General features: G+C 44.0%; 1 protein-coding gene across 4 annotated transcripts in view; it reads left to right on the forward strand.

Moving 5' to 3' along the window:
• The first annotated feature begins 364 nt into the window (after positions 1-364).
• The window catches only part of MED12L (mediator complex subunit 12L), a 332,574-nt gene continuing 305,635 nt past the window's right edge, over positions 365-27,303 (forward strand). For all 4 annotated transcript variants that reach the window (XM_058730222.1, XM_058730221.1, XM_058730223.1 and 1 more), the window contains exon 1: positions 365-501. In XM_058730222.1, coding sequence (XP_058586205.1) covers positions 403-501 — 99 coding nt within the window. In that variant the 5' untranslated portion in view covers positions 365-402. The remainder of the gene's footprint in view (positions 502-27,303) is intronic.

The following is a 27,303-nucleotide window of genomic DNA, read 5'->3' on the forward strand; positions in this document are numbered from 1 at the left end:
CCCTTGTCCGGCTGGGGTGGGTTTGGGTCCATTGGTGAAAAAAGTCACACGTTCCCATCAGCTGCTCCTCCCCCTGGGGACAGGGTGGGGGGGGGGGCGGCGGGAGGCAGGCGCCGCGGGAGACCCGGGCGGACCTCCAGCCGCTCTGCCGCCGCCACCGGAGCAGTGCGTCCCGGGGCTGAAGCGCAGCCGGGTGCCCGCCGAAGACTGCCCCCATCAGTGCGTGTCTGCGTGCCGGGCAGCGGCAGCATCCAACCTGCTTTATTCCTGCCTGCAGCGCCACAGCGAGCGAGCGAGGAGGGGGAGAGAGGGAGTCTGTCTGCAAAGTGCTGCTCCCTGGTGCTCAGAGGCGGCTGCTCCAGCTCCAACTCTCATTCATTTCGCCGGTTAACATGAGAGATCATGGCCGCCTTCGGGCTTCTCAGCTATGAGCAGAGACCGCTGAAACGCCCCCGGCTCGGGCCGCCCGACGTCTACCCGCAGGACCCCAAGCAGAAGGAGGTAAGGGCGCCGGCGGCCTCCCCCGCAACTGGGGCCGTGCTCCGCAGCGCTGACCCGGGGCCAAGTTGGCCCAGCGGGCATCGCCGGCGCGGCGGGGGGAGGGCTGGGGACGGGGGCCGGGCGGCGGGGGCCGGGCTGAGGGGCTGGGGGGACCCCGGGCGGCGGAGACCCAGCGGCTGTCAGTCGCTGCGCTCCACTGGGGCGCTCGCTCTCCGGGTGCCGGGTCGCTTCCCGGTTACCGGGCCTTGCACGGCGCCGCTGGGTGCTTCACCGGGTTCCTCCTTGCCGAAACCCTCTTGCTTGCTCTCCCCCGCTTCTGCCTGCTTTATTTTTCTCCCCGCTGCTTCGGTAAATCCGCGTAAACTTTTTGAAAAATGTTGGAATGCAGCGCATCCGACACAGGTCTTACGTTTTGCGCCAGCTGAGCAGGGACGGTGCGGGGGGGGGGGCGGCGTGAGGGGGAGACCTTTTCTGTTCAAATTTTCCACTTGGGAGTGGAAGTCATATTTATCGAGGTGATAAATATTTAGCTCTTTGAACGTACTTGTTTCTGTATCCTCTTTTCCCTTTAAAAAATCAATATCAAGGGGAACCTGATTTTCGTCCCTAGAGGCGATTGGTTTAATTGCTGGAGGCTGTTTTGTATACGTAAAAGCAGACGGGTTACCTTGGAAGGGAAATATGTCCCGGGATTTCTTATTTATTTGGACGCAATTGGAGAAACCTTGACTCTTGCCTTAGGTACAGTAGCTTCAATGTCTAGAGTAACCATGACGTTTTATAACCATTTATGTGTTTGTCAGTAGTTAACAAGTAATTATGTAACAACTCTCCAGTTATAATGATCACCCTTGGCTACACAATTTGCCCAGGGATTTGCCTTTTTTTTTTTTTTTTTCTTTTTTCTTTTTAAAGATCACCTGCTACCCAGCTGTGCTTTCTGACTTTGCCAGCTGCAGCCCACCCCATCCTCTGTTTTCTTCGGCTAAAAACGAAGTGAGCACATTGCAGAACTTCTTTCTGGGAATCTGAAACTCTCTATTAAAAGTTTGGAGGCCCACTGACATCACAGAAGCAGCTTTGTAAAGAAGGCGAGGAGGGGTCCTTAAGACTTCCTTTTTGATAAATGTATCTATTTCAGTAATAAAGGAAGAATGCTTGCTCTGGTTAAACTTCTGTTAATGTTTCTGAAAAATAAGGAGTGGCAATTCCTTTTAGAGGCATAAGCACATTAAGTATGTTTGAGAATCCGTGGAGTAAATCAGTTTGAAGCTGGGAAGGTTTTACAGGTGGTTCTCAGTTGAGGCTTAACACTAACGATGGTTTGAGGAGATGTGGCGGATTCTTCCGCTCCCTGTTCTCCCTGGGGGCTACTCCCACCCGAATAAAGTTAAGTGTTAAGGACTACAAATAACAGACACTAAGAACCAACTGTAATGAAAATTAGTAACTTAAAAAAAGATCAGTGCCAGGAAATTTTTAAAGTTTTGGTGGGGACTGGCATACTGATTGGCTGATCTTTCTCATCTTGTAATTAATGTCTGGCCACATTTTCCAGAAGGCAGTGTAATTAATAGCATCTCTCTAGTTACGGCCTGGTCGTCTGGGATGCCACGTGGGCGTGTTAAGTGTTTATTCCTCAGGTCAGTGCTCATTTAGGATTGGGGCCCTGTGATTCTTGAAAAAATAAAATTTTGGATTTTAGGATTTTACAACATTTTATGGCATTCTAAAACTGGAAGTGACCTTAGAGTCTATTATATGTAACTTTGTTTTGACAAAGTGAAACTGAGGCCCAAGAAGGTTTGCCTGACTTAATCAAGGTGTATGATAGACAAGCAGAGGATTTGGACCACCAAACCAGTCTTGTGTCAAGACTGATATTGTGTTAATGATTTATGCTAAATTGTGTGGTTCTGATATTACTCCCTTTCCCCCAAGACAGCCAATATTTCATCTCTCTGGAGCAGAGTCAGAGTTATATGTGACTGTAGCCAAATGTGAGTACAATATGGAACAGGTGCTTGGCTGTTCTTGCGTGGTGGTGTGGTGAACAGTGCTTCATAGGCTGCGGTTACTTATGTACTGACTCAAGATTTTTACCCTATCCCTGTATCACCTGTACTTTTATTCTAATATTTTCTTTAATTTTTAAGAAACTTTTTTGTTTTCTAGGCAGCAATACGCATGAAGCCATGGATTCGCATATACATATATAATGCAAAATTTGTAATCAAATTGTTACATGTAGACATTAAATTTTTATTTGCTGGGTATTCAATATATGATTGTACATAATAAAACAAGCCTTATAACTATTGAAACTTCTAAAAGTTTATCTCTGCATTTAAGACCGTTGTTGTGTTCCATCAGAGATATGTGTGCCACGCTGTGGGAAGTGCTGATTTAATGAAGGAAGTATGGGCTTCCAACTTGGGCAGACCTGGATTTGGGTTCCGGTTCAGCCTCTTTGCAGTTGTGTGGCCTTGGGCAAGTTGCATAACTTCTCATTTGTAAATTAGTATAATTGTTCTATTCAGAAAACCTTCAAAACCCTGGCTACATTTGTGTGAGAAAAACCCTCCTCCTGGTGGAAGCTATTCTCATTACTATAGCTGTAACTTTTATTATTGTTAACGAGTGGTGGTAGTGTTCTGGAGAACAGCTCCTGGGAGAGAGGATGGAACCCTTGAATGAAGGTCCCCTAAGGAGAAGGAGGGTTGGGTGGGGAGAGCTGGAGGCTTTAACCCGCTTGATTGAGAGCTTGCCTGTGCATCAGCGCTCCACAGGACTTTATTCTGTGTTGTGTTATAGTACTTTGTCTTTTGGAAACCGATTGTCCTCAAGCCTTGAGACAGAATCGGAAAACTGAGAGTCATCCTTGATTTCCCTTTCTTCCTTATCCTCCATAACTCATCTATCAGGACATCTTGTCTGGTCCAGTTTCCAAATATATTTCCAATCCATCTGCTCCCCAGTTTCACTAATATGCTCGACTTCCTTTCTGCTTCAGGCTAACTTTTCTCTGCTCCTGGGCTCATACACATGGTGATTGGTCTGCCTGGACACTTGTCTGCCCATCCATTCCTACCCCCCCCCCCCCCCCCCTTCCTCCCGGCTCTTCTCACTTTAGCCTCTGGTTAGGAGGGTAGGCTCTGGAGCCCGTCTGGCTGGGTTTGAAACCTGGCTCTGCTATTTACAGACTCCATATTCTCTCCATGCCTCAATATCCCCTCTTGTAGAGTGGAGATGCGAATATGCTGTCTACTCCATAGTGCTGTTGGAAGATGACATGGGTAATGGCACGTAAAGAATTTAGACTAGAGTCTGGCATAGATTTGACAACCAAATACGGTCAGAGTCTGCCTCTTCATCTTTCAGGTCTCAGCCCAGTGACCTTCTCAGAGGTCTTTTTGGTATAAGCATGTAGTTTGTAATTTTGCATTTATTTGTATGCTGCCATTCCCCACTAAAGGGTCAATTTCTTGAGGGCACGGATGAGGGCTGTTTTAAGCATCACTAAAGTACCTGGCACCTAGTGTAGGATCCTCGGATCCTGAGGGCATGAATTCTTGGAATGTATGAATGAAAGTGGGAATGAATGAATAAAAAGAGGAAATCTGGTGATTGAGGGGTGTTAGGGACAGTCTAGTTTAACGGAGAAATTATCCTTGACTCCTAACCTTGGGGGTGACAAGGCCGAAAGCTAAATTAAACCCTAGAAGTATGAAGGAAGAGGAGTTTACCCTGGGGTGGAAGAGGTCGAAACAGCTGAATAGTGTTTTCAGGAAGTCAAATTAGTGAGAAAAATAGTTTGGGTCAGTCGTGAGATTTCCAGGCATGAAGACCCGTAGAGGCCCCCCGGCAGGGGAGATTGGGGTGCAGTGGGAACGGTCTGGTGTGCAGTGCAGAGACTGCCCAAGGACAAGTACAGTAAAACTTGGGGAAGGAGCAGGGAGTTAACGAAGGTGGGTGGTGGTGTCTGCATGTGGATAGCCCAGAACAGCTGTTCTCAAACTTGACCTCTCCTGATCACCTGTAGGGGTTTGTTACAAACTGATGGCTGGGTTTTTCCGATCCTGTAGTTCTGAGCCAGGGCTCAACAAGATGCCTGGTGATCTGATGGCTGCTGGTCCAGTCCCTGCTCTGGACCCTGACCCAGAGCGATGACATCCACTTCTGCAGAGGCTAAAGAGTTCTGCCTGATGCAGGTAGGGCAGGACTAGGCATCTGGTATGGCTAACGTTGCGGGGGTTTGGTTTAGCAGCGGGCTCAGCCGGGGTCTGGTGGGCTTTTCTCAGAAGTTGTGTCCTTTCTTGGATCAAAGACAAGTCAGGAAGTCTCAGTCCCCCTCCAATGGCTTTACATTACGCTTGGAATAAAACATAGACTCCTTACCTAGGCCTTCAAGGCCCTACCATCTGGTCCTTGCTCACTTCTGCAACCACTGCCGGTAGCTAAACCACCTGGCTTTGAGTTCTGGCTTCGTCACTTACTACCTTTTTGACTCCAGTCTCATTTGTGGAATGGGTTTCATGTTTGTTCCTACTACATGGGGTTGTTGGAAAGATAAAATGAGATTTGAACCATGTCTGGCACATAGTGCACAGTTCAGGCTACTACTATTGGGATTACCTCTCCCTTTTTAAAGGATCCCAGGACTTCCAGTGTATTTACAGTATCCATAAGACCCTGCCCTTTGAGATCTGGCCTCTAGGCCTTGAGTCACCCCTTCCTGACTTGCTCATTCTCCCCTTGGCTGTGCAGTGGGACCACATGGGTGGGCTCTCTCCTTCCAACAGGCTCAAGTCTTTTGTGTCTATGTTCCTGTCCCTGACTGCCCCTGCAATCGTGTTTCCTGTCTTTTGGCTCTTAGAGACTCCCTCCTTGTAACCCATCTTTGCTCATCCTTGCTAGCCCATTATCTTGTGTTAATAGGTTTTGCAGTGCTGGTTACTGTCTGAAATGGTTGCTGATTTTCTCCATGGTCTTCCACATGAGAAGTAGACTGCATGAGAGTGGAGTCTTGTCTGTGACGTTTACAGTTTTGAGCTGCATAGTGCCTGGCATTAGACTAGGTGCTTAGTAAATAGTTCTTGCAAAAATTAATAAAATGCAGAAAGAATTCTTTTTGTTTTTTTTAATGTTTATTTATTTTTGAGACAGAGAGAGACAGAGCATGAACAGGGGAGGGGCAGAGAGAGAGGGAGACATAGAATCTGAAGCAGGCTTGAGACTCTGAGCTGTTGGCACAGAGCCCGACGTGGGGCTCGAGCTCATGGCTGTGAGATCATGACCTGAGCCGAAGTCGGACGCTTAACCGACTGAGCCACCCAGGCGCCCCAGAAAGAACTCTTAACAAGCAGTTGTATTTATAACATCTAACTGCCCCAATGCTTGTTTTATTTTGGCAAACCCTGCTTGCTTGTTAGCATGTAAAACTCTTAAAACACATTAAATGGTTATTGTAAAGACAGCTGGGGAGGTGGGGGTGAGGGGAGGTGAAAATTTGTTTCTTTATAATCTATGAGAGGGAGAATGTTGATGAAGTTGCCTAGGAAGAGAGGACAGGTTGACCAGTTGCCTGGGGGACCATAAGAGAAGGTTAGGGGAAAAGCTTCCTCCTGAGATTAATTGGTTGCCTGCATGGCCCCATCATAGACCTCCCTGAATACCAGTGTTCTGGGAGGAATATCTGTATGTTTAACTCTGGTCTCATGAGACTCTTAGGCCAGAATCAGTGTAGGAAACACTGGGCCAGAGGCCCTGCTGCTTCCTGCTACTTACAGAAGTTTTGCTACCCAAACTTTGTGGCCAAAGAGTAGGAACCCATGTGGCTGTCATTTCTCAGTGTCTGCTAACACCTGCAGCAGAATCGTCAAAGATGCTTGTTAAACATGCAGATATAATGCCCCACCTAAGACTTGCTGAGTCAGAATTTGTGGGAAGGAAGCTGAGGAATTTGCATTTTAAACAAGCTTTCCAGGTGATTCCTAAATATATTGTTTGAGAACAGTTGCTTTAGTTTGTGTGTTTATCTGTAGAAAATGTTGTAAACCAGACCCCCTCATTTACTACCTGCTTCCCACTATTTCATGTCTTAGAATCTTTAGACAAATATACCACTTGAAGTATTAATACCTTTTGATAGAAAATAGTGAGAATGAGTTTAGCCACTACCCTCCTCCACCTCCAAAGTTCTGTTTTAATGACCATGGTTTCCAGCATAGGCTTGTTTCCTATCTGCTGTACACGGTTTATAGCAGAGTGGAATGCCCTGCCTTGCCCTTGAAGTATCCACAGCCCCCTCCTGTGTGCACTTGGCTAAACTGGGGCATAGGGGAGCAGGTCTTGCTTTGTCCACGAGGATGTTCTTTGACCTTGTTCAGGGCAGCGGAGTTTTATGTTTGTGGGCCTGGACTCTAAACTGGGCTTTTTAGGGACTCATGTAAAACCATAATTTCTGGTGCAGCCACTGTCCATTGTTAGCCTGTCGGGTTTTTCACTTAGGCTGGTGACTGTGGTGATGACATGTGAAGTTCAAGAACCACAAAGTGAGTTCTGGAAGGCAAACTGTGTTGGGTGGGCACTAGGTAGGAGAGGATGAGGATGAACAGAGTCCTAGGATTGTAGTTGAGCAGGTGCCTTTTGTAGGTGTGTGCATATACACGTGAAAACAAAGCAGAAGCAGGAGGGAGTAAGTGGAAGTGGAAACTCCCAATAATTGTGATGTATTTCTTCTGCACTTCTCCTTTAATGAAGTTCTGAATCCCACTTGTGAGGCTTCTTGACAGACTAGGAAGGAAGTAGAGAAGTTGAAGGGGTCTGTAAGAATGAACACGATTAAAGTTCTCCTTAGCAGCGTTCTCTGAGCAGCGGTGAAAGGAGCTAGTTGACTTAGCCTGGGGAAAAGCTGACCTCAGGGTGTGAGTGGGGAAAGCCACGTGGAGGGAAGAAGTCCAAGGGCAGTGTGGAGGGAGGTGCCTACCTCCTACACATTCCTCCCTGAGAAGGGAACATGGAAACACTTGACTTCTAATTGTCTTTAGATAATGTCTGAAGCTGGCGATGGTGAGAAGAAAGTTCATTATATTATTCTCTCTGTTTTGGGAAATTTACATAATAAAGAAAAATGTCATTATATTACAAAATAGCATGATTTCTACCTAAAAATTTATGTCTACATAATATAGAAGGATTATCACCCACGGGCAAATAGTTGTTATCTCTCAAGGATGGGATTAGAGGTGATTATTTTCTTTTTGTACTAATATTTATTCCAAACTGTAAAGATAAATGTGTACTGCTGTTGTCATTGGAGGAAATGACTTAGTGATTAGGTAACTTTGGTTGGGTTTACAGGAGTGGGTCTTTGTTGTTGGTTCCAAACTAAGATAGAACTCCTTCAGCTGATGCGTAGGCAGAGGGGTCTGGGAGGGTGTAGGTTTATATATGTACACATCTGATGTCACCAAAAGTGTGGTGAGGTTGGGGTTAGGGCTGTTTGCGTGAGCATTCCAGCTCTGTCCACCACTTGAACTGTGTGATTTGGATTGCTGTGTCGTTTTCCTCACCTATGAGTTGGGGAGAATCCCTAATCGTCTAGATTGTTTTATTCATTCATTTTTTATTTAAAACTTTAAAAAAATGTTTGTCTCTTTTTAAGAGAGCGAGCAAGACAGAATGTGAGCAGAGGAGGGGCAGAGAAAGAGGGAGACACAGAATCTGAAGCAGGCTCCAGACTCTGAACTGACAGCACAGAGCCCGGGACAGAACTTGAACTCATGAACCACAAGATCATGACCTGAGCAAAGTAGGATGCTTAACCTACTGAGCCACCTAGACGCTCCTATTTTTTTTTGAAGTTTGTTTATTGAGAGAGAGAGACGCGAGGAGAGAGGGAGAATGAATCCCAAGCAGGTCCCATGCTGTCATTGCACAGCCGGACTCAGGGCTCCATCTCACAAACCATGAGATCATGACCTGAGCCCAATTCAAGATTGGGACGCTGAACTGACTGAGCCACCCAGGCACCCCTCATGTACATGTACATTGTTTTAAATGTGAAGGAGCATGGGGCACCTGGGTGGCACAGTTGGTTGAGCATCCAACTTCGGCTCAGGTCATCTCACAAAGTTCATGAGTTTGAGCCCACATCAGGCTCTTAGCTGTCCCCACAGAGCCCACTTCAGATCCTCCGTCCCCCTTGCACTGTCTCTGCCCCTCTTATGCTTGTGCTGTCTCTCAAAAATTAACCTTAAAAAAATGTGAAGGAGCATCCTAAACTTAAATTGTTACCAACTGTTGAGGTATAAATTCAGTGCGGTGTGCTGGAGCAGGCACGTACCAACTGATGATTAAAATGTTAGGACTTTGATTAGCTGGTTCATATATTGGTAACTTGAACTCTGGCATAATGGGAGTATTTACACCAAGGAAATGGGCAAATGTTACAAGTTAGGTGTTTTGTTTTGTTTTTTTTTGTTTCTTTAATGTTATTCTTTGAGAGAGAGAGCATACACGCGTGTGCATGCACAAGCGGGGGAGGGGCAGAGAGAATCCGAAGCAGGGTCCAGGATCTCAGCTGTCAGCACAGAGCCAGATGCGGGGCTTGAACTCAGAATCTTGAGATTGGCCTTGGCCGAAGTTGGACACTTAACCAACTGAGCCACCCAGGTACCCCTCCCACCTCTCCATTTTTTAAAGGTATTAACTGCAATAATAAACCAGCATCTTGTTAAAATGTTTTTTATGAACAATAACTTGTTACTGTGGCATTGTTTTACGTTTTTGCAAATCTCTTTAATATCTAGATTCTCAAATCTAGTTCTCCATTCAGTCTCTTATAATATGTTGTGTTGAAAGATATGAAGGAGAGTAGGCCTCACGTGGATGTGTAGTTGGGAAGTTCTTGGGAACCACAGAGGACTTGAACCTGGAGTCCACTGGCTCACACAGTTGGGTAAGTCGATCGATGGTGGTCCCGAAGCCATCATGCCATAGGAAACAAAAGAACTTGTTTATTTTTTTTCCAAGGGTGGTGAAGGTGGGAGTGGAGAGAATGAGAGCATTTCTGAATGTTTTCAGTTTGAGAGAACTCTTGGGATTCCAGGTTGAAATGTATAGTAGCTGAAGTTGGAATTATGGATTTGGGTGTGTTATGTGTGTAGATATTTCAAGTCATGGCTGTGATTACTGTTGAGTGTGCAGAGATGGAGAAGCGGGCTTAGGATGGAACTTTTCGGGGCTGTACATCCTGAAGAGGGCACTTGTTAAGGAGATGGGTATGGGGTGATGGGTGGCCCAAGGGGAGAGGTAACATAGGGTGAGGTTCCAGCTATGTTGGTGGCCTCTTAGTTTAGCAGTTTCTCGCCTCAGGACCTTTGCACATGTGCTTTCTGCTGTCTGGTTGCCTTATTCTCTTCATCACTGAGAAGTGCTTGTTTTCTCCTCAACACTCAATGCCATTTGTGTTTGATTTATTTCTTATCTGCTCTGTCTCCCAACCAGTAGAAGAAGTTCCGTGAAGCAGGGACCATGTCCGTTTCACCCCCCCCCCCCCCCCCCCCCCGCCGATCTCCAGAAGTCAGGAGAGGGTCTGGTGTATGGTAAAAGTTAAATACCTATGTCTTGACAGGATCTGGCAACCAGTCATTATTCAGCCAATGGTTATTAGAAGCCTGGTACAGGTCATGGGGATACCAGGAAGTATAAGACATGGTTTCTACCCTTGAGGGACTTTGGAGGGGTGATACTCCTGTACACTGGGTGGCAAAGTCACTGAAAGTTTTAGTGGGGTGGTGGCAACAAATGAGGGAGGGGTCAGTTTTTGTGAGGGATTAGAAGTCTTCAAGGAATGGGGGTGTTTTCCGGATGACAAGGCCTTCTGGGCAGATGGTATGAGGAAAGGCACAGAGATGGGAAATAGGACATGATCTTCAGGTCAGTTGCAAATAGTTCACTAAGGTGAGAGTATATTCAGTCAATAAGCTGAACATGCCTATAGATTTTTTTGGGAGATTGAGAGAGAAGTAGATCTTGAAACTATGGGAGAGAGAGGGGTATCTGCTGAGTGAGACGGACTTTGTCCTGGGGCCAGGGGATTGAGGTCCCAAGGGGAGGGATACCTTATGCGTGGTGTTACAGATTACTGCCTCTGAGAAAGGAAAGGAGGCAGGACTTATCTGGGGCTTGCTGTTTATCCTGAATTTTCTACAGGCATTTTCAGAGTCAGTTTTAATGTGCGAAGATTTTCCTCAGCAGGAACAAACTTAGCCTTCAACCCACATCCAGCATGCCACAGTTTAGCTATGCAAATGCTGCCTTATTGTCAATTAAAATTTGGTAGAATTTGCTGCTTTCCTCTTCCAGCCATTTCATTCATGGATTAATCTAATGAGGTTGTTGAGATTAGGACCATTTGAGGCATTGGCAACAGTGAAGAACTAATAAAAATGTATTTTGTCTGAAGTGTCATTGGGATTTTTTTGCTAAGATACTGGTTTACGTAGAAGCATGGAGGCCCTATCAAAATTATGTCCAAGGCATTGCTAAATAATTTACCTTTCTCCTGAGTTCTGTGAGGAAGATTAATATTGACATTACTCAGTTGTTTTTGTTTTTATTTATTCTATTTATTTTTTTAGAGAGGGAATGACCATGTGAGCATGTGTGAGCAGGGTAGGGGCAGAGCGGGGGAGATAGAATTCCAAGCAGGCTCCACGCCTGGAGCCCCATGCGGGGCTCTATCCCAAAACCCTGGGATCATGACCTGAGCCAAAATCAAGAGTCAGATGCTCAACTGACCGAGACATCCAGGCACCCGTTTTTGTTTTTCTTTTTCTTTTTCTTTTAAAGCTTCACACAGTGCTGTGTTGGCAGTATGGAAAATACTTTCGGGGTCAGAGCTGTTTTTACTCCTTGGTCAGTTTTAGACTAAATGTCAACTCCCTCTTGAAAAAAAGATTCTTTATGAATTGGAGATACTATTTACATTTTGACTAGTCACATGAAATCTGCTTTTAAGTCATTATTAAGTAATCAAAATGTTTTTGAAATTATATTTTCATTTACTTAGTACTTGATATATACCTCCCACTGTGCTAGGTGATGTGGGGGTGTAGAAAAGAAATAGAAGTCTGCTTCTGTCCCCTCTAGAACAGTGCTTCTCAAAATATCTGTGTTGAGGGACCAGTTTTTTTTTTTAATTAATTTTCAATCTGTTGCAGACTGATAGAAATATGATTAAAGTGAATTACTAGAAAAATACAGCTTGAATATAGAGGCAATGTCAAATTGCTGTAAAATTTTCCAAACACTTTTAGTTTTTGCATCTTTCTTTTTGAGGGCCAGTAACAGCTATGGACCACACTGAATAGCACTGCTCAAGAAATTAACGTCTGGGGGCTCCTGGGAGGCTCAGTCAGTTAAGCATCCATCCGACTCTTGGTTTTGGCTCAGGTCATGATCTCATGGTTTGTGAGTTCGGACCCCACACCGGGCTCCGTGCTGACAGTGTGGATGGAGCCTGCTTGGGATTCTCTATCTCCTCTTCTCTCTGCCTCTCCCCCACGCACACTGTCTCTGTCTCTCTCAAATAAATAATCTCCAATAAATATTTAAAAAAAAGAAATTAATGTCTGGTTCGCTGACCCACATAAAACATTGGAAAATGACGGGTGTATGAATTTATTTTAAAATTGAGGAATAATCCATATATTCAGTGGGGTGTATAAAGTACCACATTATATCATGATAGCTAGTGTTGATTGTGTTGGTTATCCTGAGTGGTTTACAGATTTGGTTTTATGCCAGCCTCACAAACCCCTCTGAGGTGGGTATTGTTAATCTTCTTATAGATGAAGAAACTGAGGCACTGGGTGGGAGGTGGGCTTACTTAACTTGCTTGAGGTCGGTTAGCTGCATAATGATGGAGTTGGGAGCTGGACTTCTGAGCCCATGCTGTAAAACTATTATCTATATATAGGGAGGCTAAAAATGCTGCATGAGTTCAGAAGAGAGAGGATTGGAATGCTTGGAGGTTTCAGTGGAGGGAGCAGGGTGTGAGGGGCAGGATGTGAATGAATGGGGACAGGTTGCACCCTTTCATAAGAAAAAGCTGAAGGTGGGATGAGTTTTGAGGTACAGGGGAAGAGAGGGTTAGTGCCTCTGAAGATCGCTTGGAGTCCTGGCAGGTGGGGGTGGGGGGGGGGTTGGTGAGGAGCTCACATGGTCCTGCTGTCGGATTTATCTCACTAGCTCATGCCTAATAAATCTGGTGGGAGTCAGGGAGGCTGCGAGGGAGGTGGCTGTAGTAACCAAAGCATGAAGTAAAAAGAGCCCCACTGATCAGGGCTTTAAATAGGACTGGAGAAGAAGAATTGGCAGTTGGTGACAAATTGGTCAAAAGAAATGAGAGGAATGTGGAAAACACTCAGATTTCTTGGACACTGTTCAGCTACGATGGTAGGTCCTGTTGCTGGAGGACCTCAAAGTGACATTTTTGTGCTGTCTTTAGTGATACATATGATGGATATCTAGAATTACTTGATTGCCAAGTGTAGTGAATATTCAGACTCCCTTACCCATTCACCTTTGACTTCAGGCTTGAACTGGTTTACTAAAAGGGCCTGTGGAGCTGTGGTTTATACTACCTGTCCCGTGCTTTAAATCTTGCCTCTGTTACCTGTTGTTCACCTCCTCCTGGGCTACTTTAGTGGTGGTTAATCACCAGAATTGCTTGGAAGGTTGGCTAGGCTCCTTGGAAGAAGTGGGAATGAGTAATCCTCCTGAAAATAAAAAGGGTGGAGGCTGAGAGAGATTAACAGAGGTTAACTTTCAGACAACATTTTCAGAGGTGGACCCAGGGACATTTGTTTACTTGGCTCAAAATAGCAGGTTAGCCTCTCTTTTCCCCAGTAATTGACCTAAAACAAATGGACAAAATTGCCACCATTACCAACAACAAAGAGAAACTCCCAGTCTCTCTCCCTTCTTTTCCAGGCAGAAAGAACGGTGATGTGCAGTGTCACTTTGATTTTTCCTATACCCAATTTATCCCTATGACCTGGGAAGTTTTTCTTTATGGATTAGCAATTCATTTGGTAGAAATTGCACAACACTCCTTCCTATAGGTGTGTGCCTAGCATGGGGTCGGGGATGTAATTAGGTGTGGGGTAGAATGATAAACAAAAAGGGTCAGGTTAGGGGGTAAGTGTGAATCACTTCACTGGCCCGTTAACTTCAGAGGACAGAAACCATGACTTGTGTTATGTTCTCTGCCCTCAAGTCACCTAGCACAGTGGGAGGCAGATTCAGCGCTAAGTGAAAAATATGATTTACAGGAAGAGTTTACTGGAGATGTGATCACAGTGTAAGAACTGCATGGGATTGTGACCTACCTGAGCACTGGGGGCTCTAAAGGTAAAACTACCTTTTGAGGCTGGCTTCAATAAAATTTTGGGTGGGATAAACTACTGGACACCTCAAGTCCTCCTTTCTCCCTTATGATTATGCAAATCTAAAAGTTCAAGTGTTTTTCTCAGGCAGTTTTCTTACAGAATTTCTGAGAGTTACATCCAGGTGTTTGATATTGGAAGATGACGTACATTTGAATGTGATTTGAATGTGAATTAATGGATACAATTATTTAGATAAGAGTGGAGTAAATGCTAAGTATATTTAGATACAATTTGAATCAAAGACTCTCCCACTTTAAAATGGGGAGGGACTGCCTTACTAGGGCACTTATGGGTGGGGGGAGGGCTTTCATCATGGGGAATCCACACCTTTGAGAACTGCATGTGTTCAACACATCATCCTTGGTGGATATTTCCATCCAGTTCATTGGCAAGTTACTGAGTACCTGGTCATGTGTATGATTTGGGCCTATACGTGCTGGCCATACAAATGATTCAAGTGTTACCCTGCTGAGTGTCTGACGTGATTGTCACCTATTCTTTACAACAGGCATGTGAGGTCGGTGGAGATATGTCCATTTCACAGAAAAGGGAGCCTGGATTCCTTCCAATTTAGGTTTGTTGGAACCACACTGTTCTCAAAGATGTCATTGTCTTGGGGAACACATTGCCCCTACCAGGACCTGGTCCTCACGTGGCCACTTAAGCATTTCACTTCTGTCCACCTTTTGGCCTCAAGTTCTCACCTTATAAAATGAGGACCTATCCTGCCTAAGCCACTGGTTTATGAAGATCAACATGAATGTGCTACTTAATGGCCAGGGAGTGGTAGTATTATTGCCATGATTTTCTTTTGTACTCTTTTTGCCTGCTACTGTGTACAGGTGTGAAGGACTTGCTGTTTTGTGTTGAGCTCCTATTCTTTGATTTCTTGTGGGTCCCCATAGTTACTGATTGATGGCCTGCAGGTGTGGTTTGGATGGGGTAAATATTAATAGCAATGTAGATGAGGGTGGAGGTAAAGAGCTGAGTTTCAGATGCGGCTTTAATGCAAATGTGGCCCTGGTGTTGGAGACATTGGTGAGGGTGGAGGAAGTGCTAGGTTGCCTTTTAGGGGAGTCTTGCATCCCTTAAGTCAGTTTGGCTCCTCCTTTGGCCCTCTTCAGGAGGCTAGTGGCATTTTGGCTGCAATGGGCTGCAGTGGGGGATCCCCCCCCCCCCGACTTCTTTTTTCTCACACAGCCATCATGTGACACCTTACTCAGAGGAGATCTAAATTAATCAGCCCCTATTTCTGTGGTGCGGGATGGGGGACAGCCGGGGTGTCCACTTACATAGAGCCAAGTGATGCTGCTTTTCTCATATTGTAGACTCTACAGTGGTTTCCTCTCCTGTGTCCTGATGTTGGAGGATAGTCTTGCTGTGAGGGATAGAGCAGAGCTTCCCCACCTACCTTCCCTACTGGTGTGTTTAGTTTCCTAGGGCTCCCCTCACAACGTATCACAGACTGGATGGCTTAAAACTGGACATTTATTCTCCTGGAGGTTGGGAATCCTCCTCTTGGTGGGGTCACACCTAGAAGCCTCTAGGGGAGGATAGTTCTTTGCCTTGTCCAGCTTTTAGTAGCCTCAGGCATTGCCGTGTTATAGCCCCTAGCTCTACTCTGCCTCTTTCTTCCCTCTACGTCTTTTCTCCTATAAGGACACCAGCCATACTGGATTAGGGTCTACCCTACTTCATTGTGACCTTAATTATAACTGCAAAGATCCTATTTCCAAATAATGCCATAATCCCAGGTGTAGGGTTTAGGACTGACATATCTTTTGGGGTACACAAGTCAATGTATAAACAGTGTGTCCATCTAGAGCCTCCTGTGTACATCCCCAGTTGGTCTGGTACTAGATTTTTGTCTTTTGGGTCTTGGCTAAGGAGGTCCTAGGTGTCCCTTTCTGTTTTCTCAGGAACCTCAAGCCATCAGCCATCTCTCCCTTTTCTTCTGTTATCTTCAACCATTTCCTTTGGTGGATTTTTTCTGGTGCTGTGAAAACATGCACAAGACCCACCCATCTTAGATCTCCCTCTACCTTATGGCTCCATTGTCCCATTTCTCTCCTCTTTCTCCAAACTCTTCCAAAAGCATCCCGTGTGCCGTCTCCTTCACTGCATACTTCTTCCTCTGCTCCTTCCAGTCTGGCTTCTTTTGCCTTCGTCGTTCCACTGAGACACGCCTCACTGAGGTCACAAGTGATAGCCACGTTCCCAGTAGCACTTACTCCTATTGAGCTCTCTGTTGGTGAAGCAATGTCTTCTCAGCTTCTGAGGTAAAGCACTCTCGGTTTCCTTTTCTCTTCTCTGGCCTGTGCCATCTCCGTCTCCTTGAGGACGTTTCCTCTCTTAGCCATTAAATCAATACTGGATTTTCTGTGGGGTCTGTCCTAGATTCTTGTCTTTTCTCACTTTACCCTCTCCATAGGTTATCTCAGCCATTGCAGGTCTCGGGAACTACCTATATTCAGACAACTCAAACTTTACAATGCCAGCCAAGACTTCTCTGCACTCTAGACTTGTATATTTAAGTGCCTATAAAAACATTTTGTTCTGTTTGCTACCGCAAACTTATGTTTAAAACTAAACTTGTGGGAGTGCCCGGGTGGCCCAGTCAGGTTAAGCATCGACTCTTGATTTCGGCTCAGGAAAAGACGTCACAGTTGGTGGGTTTGAGTCCCTGGTTGGGCTCTGTGCTGACACCACAGAGCCTGCTTGGGATTTTCTCTCCTTTTCTCTCTACCCCCTCCCCTGCTCTCTCTCTCTCTCCCCATATAGAAACAAAACAAAACAAAACTTGTGATCTGCTCCTCTTCTTTCCAGCCCTTCCCCCTCCCCCCGCCAACACTGCTTATACTATTTTAAAAAAAAAATTTTTTTTTTTTTTTTTTAACGTTTATTTATTTTTGAGACAGAGACAGAGCATGAACGGGGGAGGGGCAGAGAGAGAGGGAGACACAGAATCGGAAGCAGGCTCCAGGCTCCGAGCCATCAGCCCAGAGCCCGACGCGGGGCTCGAACTCACGGACCACGAGATCGTGACCTGAGCTGAAGTCGGACGCTTAACCGACTGAGCCACCCAGGCACCCCTGCTTATACTATTTTAAGAGATATTACCATCCCAGAAATCTGGGTGATATTCTTTCTTGACAACCTCACTCTGTCATTCCATCTAACACTTCAATAAAAGCCCTGTTGAGTAGCCCTCCTAAATAGCCCTTTATATTTCCCCTCTCTCTACCTCTAATCACCACCATCTTGGTCCTAGCTACTGTCATCTGATGTCCCAACTCTTTTCTTTTTTTTTTAAACAAATTTTCTTTCTTTTTTCAATTTTTTAACTTTTATTCATTTTTGAGAGAGACAGAGTGTGAGAGGGGGAGGGGCAGATAGAGAGAGAGAGAGAGAGAGAGAGAGAGAGAAAGATAGAATCTGAAGCAGGCTCCAGGCTCTGAGCTGTCAGCACAGAGCCCAATGCGGGGCTCGAACTCAAAAACCACAAGATCATGACCTGAGCTGAAGTCGGACACTTAACTGACTGAGTCACCCAGGCGCTCCTGAAGTCCCAACTCTTAGGAGAGCCTGCTGACTAGTTCCCATCCCCTTGCTGCAGCCTCCCATTTAATCTGACCCAACTCCAGTCACTTGACCACACTGTAGATTTATTCAAGTTGTATGACTTTACCTCTCTACATAAAACCCTTTACTATTCTTGTGATAAAGATAGAAGGTCTTCACTTGGTTCATAATATCCTGTGTAGTCTGTCCTCACCCATTGCTTAGCCTCAGGTCACACCCGAGTCCCTTCTGCTCCTGCTATGATAGCCTTCTTTCTCTGATTTTCTCAACCCTGCAGTCTATTTATATATGCTCTTCCTGTCCCTCTTTTTAGGTACCTGTATGCTCGAGATTGCTTTGCCTTCCTGATAAATTGACCCTTTTATCATTGTGAGTTGTCCTCCTTTATCTTTGATAACGCTCTTTATCTTGAAGTCATTTATTTATTTATTTTATTTATTTATTTTTTACATTTATTCAATTTTGATAGAGCACATATGGGGGAGGGGCAGAGAGAGAGGAGACACAGAGTCCAAAGCAGGCTCCAGGCTCCAAGCCATCAGCACAGAGCCCGACACGGGGCTCGAACCCACGAGCTGTGAGATCATGACCTGAGCCGAAGTCGGACGCTCAACCGACTAAGCCATCCAGGCGCCCCCTGAAGTCTTTTTTTTTTTTTTAAATGTTTGTTTATTTTGAAAGAGACTCCACTCTTGTGAGCAAGCAGAGAGAGAGCAGAGAATCCCAAGCCTCCTTGGCCCTGTCAGTGCACAGCATTACGTGGGGCTTGATCTCAGGAACCTTGAAATCATGACCTGAGCCAAAATCAAGAGTCGGACACTCAACCCACTGAGCCACCCAGGAGCACTGAAGTCTACTTTGTCCAATATTAATATAGCTACTCCAGCACTCTTAGGCTTGTTGTTTGCACTGTTGATATCTTTCCTATCCATTTACTGTCAATTTACCTTTTACAATTTATTTATTTAAAAATGATGATGATGATGATGATGATGTAAATTCTATGCCCAATGTGGAGCTTGAACTCACAACCAAAAACTCAGAGTGATTCAACACTTAGATACAAATGCACTCCTTAATCCCCATCAGCTATTTAACCTGTCTTCCCATCCACCTCGCTTCTGGTAACCATCAGTTTGCTCTCTATAGTTACGAGTCTTTCTTGGTTTGCCTCTCCTTTTTTATCCCCCTTTGCTCATTTGTTACTTTGATTCCACATTAGTAAAATCATGTATTTGTCTTTCTCTGACCAATTTCACTTAGGATAATACTCTAGCTCCCATCCATGTTGTTGCAAATGGCAAGATTTCATTCTTTTTTATGGCTGAGTAATATTCCATTATACACATGTGTACGTGTGCACACACACATATCTATATAATTGCCACTGTATCCACCTATCAGTTGATGGATACTTGGCTGTTTCCATAGGATTTTGCTTTTTTATCCATTCTGACAATATCTCTCCTTTAACTGGAATCGTAGTCTATTAACATTTAATTATTTAATAAAACTTGATATGGTTGGATTTAGATATCACATTTTACTATTTGTTTTTTTCTGTGTCTCCTGCTGTCTTTTGGATTATTAAACAGTTTCTTCTAATTTACCTATTGATATTTTAGTTATACCACCTTACACTGTGTTGTTTTTGTTTTTGTTTTTGTTTTTTTGGTGTGTGCATGTGATTTCTTTAGGAAGTACAATATACATCCCTAACTTTTCAGTCTTAGAGCTAATATTGTATCACTTTATGCAAAATGTCAACCTTACCATTATAAAGTCCTCCTCTTAGTTAACTCCTACTTCTCAGGAGAACTCAGCTCAAAGGCCACTTCAGGGAATTCTTGCCTGACTTCTCAGACTGTGAAGCTGCTATAATGTGTGTCCTGAGCAGGTAATGCTTCTCCTTGGGGCATTTATCACTTGTAATTTGCTCACTTTGGGACCCCCAGTACTTAGCTCAGTGCTGTATACTAATTTATTTGTTGATTGAGTGAAGGGGAGCCCTGAGTTGTGGTTTGAAGAAGGCAGAAGATTTCATGATAATGTACTCCAGGGGATGGGAATGGCATTATGTAAGGCTTAGAGGCTGAAAAGATGACGTATGTGGGAAGGAATATAATAGTCAAGTAGATTAAATGACTTAAAATATAAAAATAAAATATAGCTGTAAGTTTTTCTAACAGTAGCCACCATTTATAGAGCACTTAATATGGGCCAGGCACTGTGCTAAACTCTTTGTACGTTTTATCTTATGTAACCTCAACCCTGTGAGTTATTCTTGCCGCATTTCAAACAAAGCAACTAAGGTATAGAGAGGTCGCTTACCTCGTTCCCAATCACAGGTAAGGGCTCTGCATTCAAACTCAAATCCCTGTGATTTTGATGCTCAGGATGGAAGTGGGACTGAGAAGTGGAACTTGATTGTTTATGGCATTTAATGCCTGTGTAAGGTAATTGTGTTTTGATTTGGGGCCCGAGTTCAGTGGAGAGAAGCCCCATGGATGCTACTGTGGGTTTGTAGAATCTCGTGTTACATGCTTTTATTCTTTAGCCCCTTCTGGGGAACAGAAGAAAAAAAAAGTAGAGAGCCTTTGGAGGCTTTTGCATAGTGGAGGGCAATAAGAAAACTTGTTTCGGGAAGGTTCATCAGGAGGCCAGTGGGCAGGATGGATTCAGGTAAAAGTCTAGACAGGAAGGGAAATACGTGAGAAGCAGTGGCCAGGACCCACTGTGATAGCAGCCACAGTTTAGAGAGGGAACTGTAGTATTTTAAAGGAAGGAGTGAATGTGAGACATGTTTTGAGAGAATTCTGAGTAGAATTGGTTAGGAATGAGGCATGAGGATAAGAAGATCAATCCCTTTTCTTTTGGGCCATTTATACCTGCTAACTCTAGGTGTTACCCCAAGACCATTAAGTACACCCATGCTGGATATTATAACAGCCTTGTTTCTCAAAATGGGGTGCCCAGACATCCTCAGGGGTCTGAGAGAATGCTTTTTTCAGGAGAGTTGTACAAGGCTAGGAAAAATAGTTAGAAAGCTGTGTTTTAAGATTTTGTTTGTTTGGGTAAGATCATAGCGAACACAGTCTGCCTGACTAGCGTGTAGAGGGACTTTTTTCTACTTCTGTGGTATTATTCCGGGTGGACTTTTCTGCCCAGTTCATTGAACAGTCATTGAGTTAGTGTGTTCAACACGAGTAGATGACTAAACAGGGCATGTGTGCACATGTTCTGTGGGTTAGAGGAGAAGTCTGGAGGAGGTTAAGTATGTGTGTGCTTGTGTGTATGTGTGCATCTGTGTATGTGTTTGTTTGCATTTATTTTCTGCCTGTGAAATGACCATTGAAAATTGACCTTTATTGTTTTTTTCTTGAGAAAGAGCTTAACCAGGTTACAAACTAGTATCAAAATATTTTCACTTTCCCAATGAAGCATTTTATTGAAATTAAAAGATTCTCTGAAAGTGATCCAAAAAATAAGATTATTCTATGAAGTTCAAGGTAAATGTGTGAAATTTATGGGTGCGTTTAGAGTTCACTCAAGGCCTTGAAGATCTGGTTTGTGTGTCAGTATAGAATGCAAAGGTACAGAGTGAATCCTGGTCTTCCATATGAATGTGGGACAATTTCTAGGATTTTGTTTCTGTTTGTTTCTGGGTGCCTGTCTCCCTGAAATTGCTTTAAGGCTTATTATTTTAGTAGAAACCCAGGACAAGAGGTTGAGAGTCTGCCTTTCTCCATGTTGAGGCTATGTTTGGACCGGTTCTGTGTTGAGCCTGTTGAAATTCATATGTACCTTGGTCTGATGCAGTGCTGCCCTAGGCCACCAGGTGAGGCCTGTGAATTTATATTCTCAGCCAGCATCGTCTCTTGGCTGAGTAAATATGAGGTCTCACATATAAACATTGGTCTGCATATGCAATATTTTGCCCTTGATGCTGTTGATAATAAATAAATAAATAAATAAATACATTTAAAAAACTCTCTGAATGCATAGTTGTCCCCCTCTCCCCAATGGTTAACTACAAGTACTTTTTTTTTTTCTTTTATTCCCCGTGTTATACAATGTGAAATTTTTCAACCTTTTAATAAGGAGTCCTTTTACTGGAAAAGAGCTCTGCTGATCCAGTACCCAGAATGTAGGCATAAGAATGAGACCCTGATTAATGGTTGGGTGTGCCCCTAAGGTTTTGGGGTTTTAGTTGTCTCACCTTGCACATAGGCAAAGTAGCAGCTGATGCTTCTATTATAAATCATTGACGAGGTGTGGCAGAAGAAGTTTAAATCTCAGTAAGAACCATTGTTAGAATTTTGGTGGCTACCTTCTTATTTAGAAAAATCTTTGAAGAGGTTCAAGGCTAGTGCAAGAGGAAGCTATTTGTGTCCCATACAGCTTCTGGCATGGGGATTGTAGAGGCATGCTTTCCAAAATCTGGACTCTCTCCCTTCTACTTTTTTCTGATTAGATTTGGCAAAGGCCTTCAGAGCAAAGCGTCATAGAAGTTTGTTGTTTGAGTTCATGTAACACACATTACTTCTTGTTCTGTGTCTCTTCTTGCTGCCTAATGCCATTAAGTATCCGTGTCCTAACCCATTTTCCCCATTTGGGGTCTGCAGACATTCTCAGGTCAGAGAGAATATTTTTTCTTTGAAAGAGGTGTGTTGGTGCATGAGCAGAGTTTGAGAAATACTGGCTAAACAATAATAAACACTCTAGAATTTGAAATTGACTTTTAACTCATTGTTTAAATTCTTGTCATTGACTTTCACGCTTTTCAGAAACTTTAGGAAATAAACTACCAGCATGCATATTTTGGTTGTGATGCTTTGGGCTTTTACTCCCTTTCCCTTAGGGGACCTAAGGTTTTCTGTCAGTAAACCTTAAACACAGCTTCTGTTTTGGCTGTTTGCATCCTGATGTAATTGAGTATACGGTGGCCTTGGTGTTTTTATTTGTTTTGGGTCTATGAGAAGCGAAAGAGTGAAAGAGAAAGCTTTATACACTAGTTTCTTTATATACATACACATATACCTATACATATACGTGTGTGTGTGTGTGTGTGTGTGTGTATTGCTTTGTATTTGCACCTTTGTAGTAGGGCAAGGGAGATGTGGTAGAGAATTCGGACCAGCCTTTTTTGGATGTATAGTTTTCTCCTCCTGATGGTGACTGCAGCACTGATGCTGGGCATGGGAGCCCTGGTTTTCTAGAAGCCACAAACTCCAAATCTTTATGTCAGTGGTTCTCTTTATGTGTGGTCCCTGGATTTGCATACTTCATTCATATGTTGTTAGAAATTCAGATTTTCAGGCCCCACCCCAGGCCTACTGATTTGGAAATTCTGGGGATGGGGCCCAGGAAGCTGTGTTAAAACCCGTGGTATTCTGGTGTACGCAGATATTTCAGAACCACCTCTTAAGGCCAGGTCTTTTTAGCTTCCTAAATAGACATTTTGTACACGTGAGTGCTTCCTGGAGCTTTAGGTTACCACTTTCCTGAACCAGAAATAGGACAAAAACAGCAGTAATACTAATTGCTGACCATTTCATATAGTATGGTGGTCAGAAACCATGGATTCTTTGGAGTTGTTTACCACTGTATGATCTTGGGCTAGTTAACCTCTCTGCTTTATTGCCTTCAACTGGGATGTGGAGATAAGAGTGGAAACTATTATTATCTCTCTCTTACAGTTGAGGAAACTGAGGGACAGGAACAGTTGCAAGGTTGCTTAGAGCCACTCTTACAGGAGCTGGAGGTTCAAATTTGGACAGTGCGATCGCAGACTCTGGGCTCTCACCTACTGCTCTCTTGTATGTATTTCCATTTAGCCTTCCTCCCATAGCATCATCTCCACCTGCAGCCACATCTCCCAGCGCTAGGAAGGTGCGTAGAGAGCTGGAAGAGGACAGCCCCTTGTGATGTCGCAGCAGGGGCTGGGTCTTACTGACTCTTGACAATGTGAAGCTCAGTGTTTCCTAAACCTAGAGCCTCCAAGTCCTCTTTTCGGAAGCAGGCCTCTAAAGGGTAAAGTCAGCTCTTCTCTGTCTTTGGTCCCCAATGGAAGGGTTGTGGAACCCGGTGGGGGCAGTGTTGGTTGCTGCTACCGTTGGAGAGCTATGACCATTTAGTGGGCAGGGCCAGGTGTGCTAGATATCCTTAATGTGGACAGTGAGGCTTAAGGGACAGTTGCATCCCACTGGGCTGTCAGATGTGCTACTGGACCATCTAAATCTTGTTTTTTCCCCCCTCTCTATTCCAGGTGGGACTCTGTTTACATATGATCTCAAAGTATTTTTTTTTTCTTGCATGATTTTAATATACATTTAATATACCCTGAGTTTCTGAGGAATATAACATTGCATTTTAATAAATTTGGGAATTCTGTTTTATTAGTTTGAAACTTTACCAAGAGTTTTCCACTTTTTCTGAAAAGTTGTATCATGCTGTTCCTGACCATTTGAAATGACAATAGAAGATGTCTGCATTTGTATTTACTGCATTGTAGGGATTCTAGGTATAGGAACAAATACAACAATTTATTCATGACTCCTAGGGCCTCATTTCTCAAAGTTTAAGGTGCCCATGAATTACCTGGGAATTTGTTGCAATACAGATTGTGATGGGGGATTTGCATTTGCATTGTGATAGAGATTTCATGTTTATTTATTTATTTTTATTTTTTTGTGTATTTTGAGAGAGAGTGTACGTCTGCATACAGAGAGGGGCAGGGAGAGAGAGGGAGGCCCAATCGGGCTCCAAGCTGTCAGAGCTGTCGGAGAGGAGCCTGATGTGGGGCTCGAACCCACAAACTGAGATCAAAACCTGAGCCTAAACCAAGAGTTGGATGCTTAACCGACTGAGCCACCCAGGCACCCCGAGATTTTGCATTTCTTTTTTATTAATTTTTTTTTTTTTTCAACGTTTTTTATTTATTTTTGGGACAGAGAGAGACATAGCATGAACGGGGGAGGGGCAGAGAGAGAGGGAGACACAGAATCGGAAACAGGCTCCAGGCTCCGAGCCATCAGCCCAGAGCCTGACGCGGGGCTCGAACTCACGGACCGCGAGATCGTGACCTGGCTGAAGTCGGACGCTTAACCGACTGCGCCACCCAGGCGCCCCCCGAGATTTTGCATTTCTAACAAGCCCTAGCTGATGGCACTGCTGCTGGCTTCTGGCCAGTGGGCCTTGCTTTGAGTAGTGAAGGTCTTGTGTTGTATACCTGTGCATATTCAAATACCTATGTTATCATAACTTACTTAAAAATTCTTTTTAGAATGAGGGCATTATATTGATTTGTTAAAAAATATATATACTGGTACCGGATAGTTATTGTTTATGAATTTCGTTTCAGATTCAGAAAAAGGTGTTATAAAATAATTCTTTTTCGGGATGGTGCATTGAGTTTGATGGGTGAGAGCCACTGCTCTGGGTGATAAGGTAGATCTATCATAAATACAAATAGAATTATGGGCCCCAAAGTGAAAGAATAGTGATTCAGAATATACTCATTAAGTTAATTGTTCAAATCAGGTTGTCATTCATTTATTCTTTCTTTTTTTTTTTTTTTTTAAGAGACATGTACCCTCAGAATTGATTCCTTTTTTAAAGTTTGTTTATTTTGAGAGAGAGGGAGCACATGCAGGAGGGGCAGAGAGAGAAGAAGAGAGAAAGAATTCCGCGCAGATCCCCGCTGTCAGCATGAGGAGCCTGATGCAGGGCTCGAGCCCATAAACCCACGAGATCATGATCTGAGTGGAGTTCAGAAGTCGCTCAACCAGCTGAGCCACCCAGAGGCCCCTTTCCTTTTCTTTTTCTTCTTTGAAGTAGGCTCCATGCCCAGCATGGGGCTTGAACTAATGACCCTGAGATAAAAAGTCAGTCTACTGGCTGAGTCAGCCAGGTGCCCCTCACTTAATGTTTCAACAAATATTTATTGAATTCCTATGTATGCTCTCTGTGCCAGGCACTGCTCTATGTGCTTGACATGCCTCTGTGAACAAAATAAAGACCCTTGGTCTCAGGGACCTTCCTGGTGGTGGGGGAGACAGACAGTACACACTGTAAGTAAATTACAGGACATTTTAAGTGGTGAGTGCTATGGATTGTTGGCCTATTAGGAATGCTGGGGATGAAGAGGACAGGGTGAGCAGTTCCAATTTTAAATAGGGTCATCCGATTCCTTGTTGAGAATATAAAAATTTGAGCAAAGCCATAGGTGGTTATAGAGTTGACCGTGTGGATACCAGGGAAAGCCATGCAGGCTGAGGGAACAGACAGCACAGTGGCCCTGAGGCTAGAGGCCATCCAGCAGGTCTGCTTGAAGAGCTGCAAGAAGACCAGTGTGGTTGGACTCGAGTCAGCTAAGGCAAGTGTGGTGAGGAATGAGGTCAGAAAGGGAATAGCATTAGGGACTTGTGGGACATCGTAGGGTCTTTGCTTATACCCAGACTTGGGGAGTTAATGCAGCTTTTGAGCAGGAGTAACATAGTCTTCCTGAAGTTTTAAAAAGCTCCCTGTGGCTGCTGTGTTGAAAAAGGCTTCCGGGGGCAGTCGTAGAAGCAAGGAGACCAGTTAGGAGCCATTGGTATGTCCAAGCATGAGATTAATGGGGGCCCTGACTCGGAGAGGGCATTGGTAGTGATGAAGGTTCTGGATGTGTTTTTGTGCCACTTAGAATACAAGATAAAATGTTCTCAGAACTCAAGGCTTCCAGCAGTACCTGTGTGGATCTTACTGTGAGGAAAGTCTGATGTGGTTGACCAACAAGTAACCACAGTTCCATGTTCTTTTTCTTCTGAGGAGTGTGTACGTGTGCACGCATGCGTATGTTTGCAGAACCTATCTCTCCAGGCTAGCAGTTAGCAGTCAAGTACGGTGAGCAGCTGAGTCTGTGTACCTTTAGAATAGAATGCGAAGCAGCCTTAAATGGAACTAACTGGTCCTGAAAGCCTCACACATTTCTTCTTGATTAAGCCAGATGTGTTTCTAGTAAAAACATATGCTGTTACTCAATTAATGTTTCTTGTAATACTCTGATGGTAAATCAAAGATAAAAATTCATTTTTCTCATCCCATTTCCTTTCTGATCCCATTTGTCCCCCTTCTTACTTAGACTCTGAGACTATAGAAATTTTGTTAGCGCACTTGCTTTAAGTTGACTGACGCCTTTCTGACTTATAATATGCATCATGTAGTTTTGCCCTAGATTTTCAAATAATTAGTTTGAAAAAGTGGGAGCAGTTTGAGACTCAGTGTTGATAGGTGTATGCAACTCATTTTCTGTGCAGGTCACGATTTCAGTGACCTTCGTGCTTGGAGGAGACTTGATTATCATAGAGCTAAACTTCCTGTAGTGGGGTCTTTTGAAAGCTTGCCAAAACAGTGGCTTGCCAAGATGTTAGGTAGAGTATATACACAATTAAGTAAAGTTCCATGGCATGTCTCCAGGGGACCTCGGCTCTCAGCCAGGCTGACCTTTCAGGTGCTTATATGTCATAAACTATTTTGTCCTAAGGCTTTCTGCTTCATCACAGCAGTGACTTTGATCAGTTGTTTTTTTTTTTTTTTTTTTTTTTTTTTTTTTTTTTCATTTTCTACTTGCAGCAATTACGGAGTATATGTTAAGTATATGTTCTCATTTTTGTGCTATGGCTAGCATTACCCTAACAGTTAACTAAGAACTTTTCTTCGTTTAGAGTGAGGGGAAGAGAAGGTAGCTTCATTTACTCAACTTTTCCCCTTTACTCTT

The sequence above is a fragment of the Neofelis nebulosa genome, chromosome 5 (genome assembly GCF_028018385.1).
Source record: "Neofelis nebulosa isolate mNeoNeb1 chromosome 5, mNeoNeb1.pri, whole genome shotgun sequence".
Taxonomy (NCBI): Eukaryota; Metazoa; Chordata; class Mammalia; order Carnivora; family Felidae; genus Neofelis; species Neofelis nebulosa.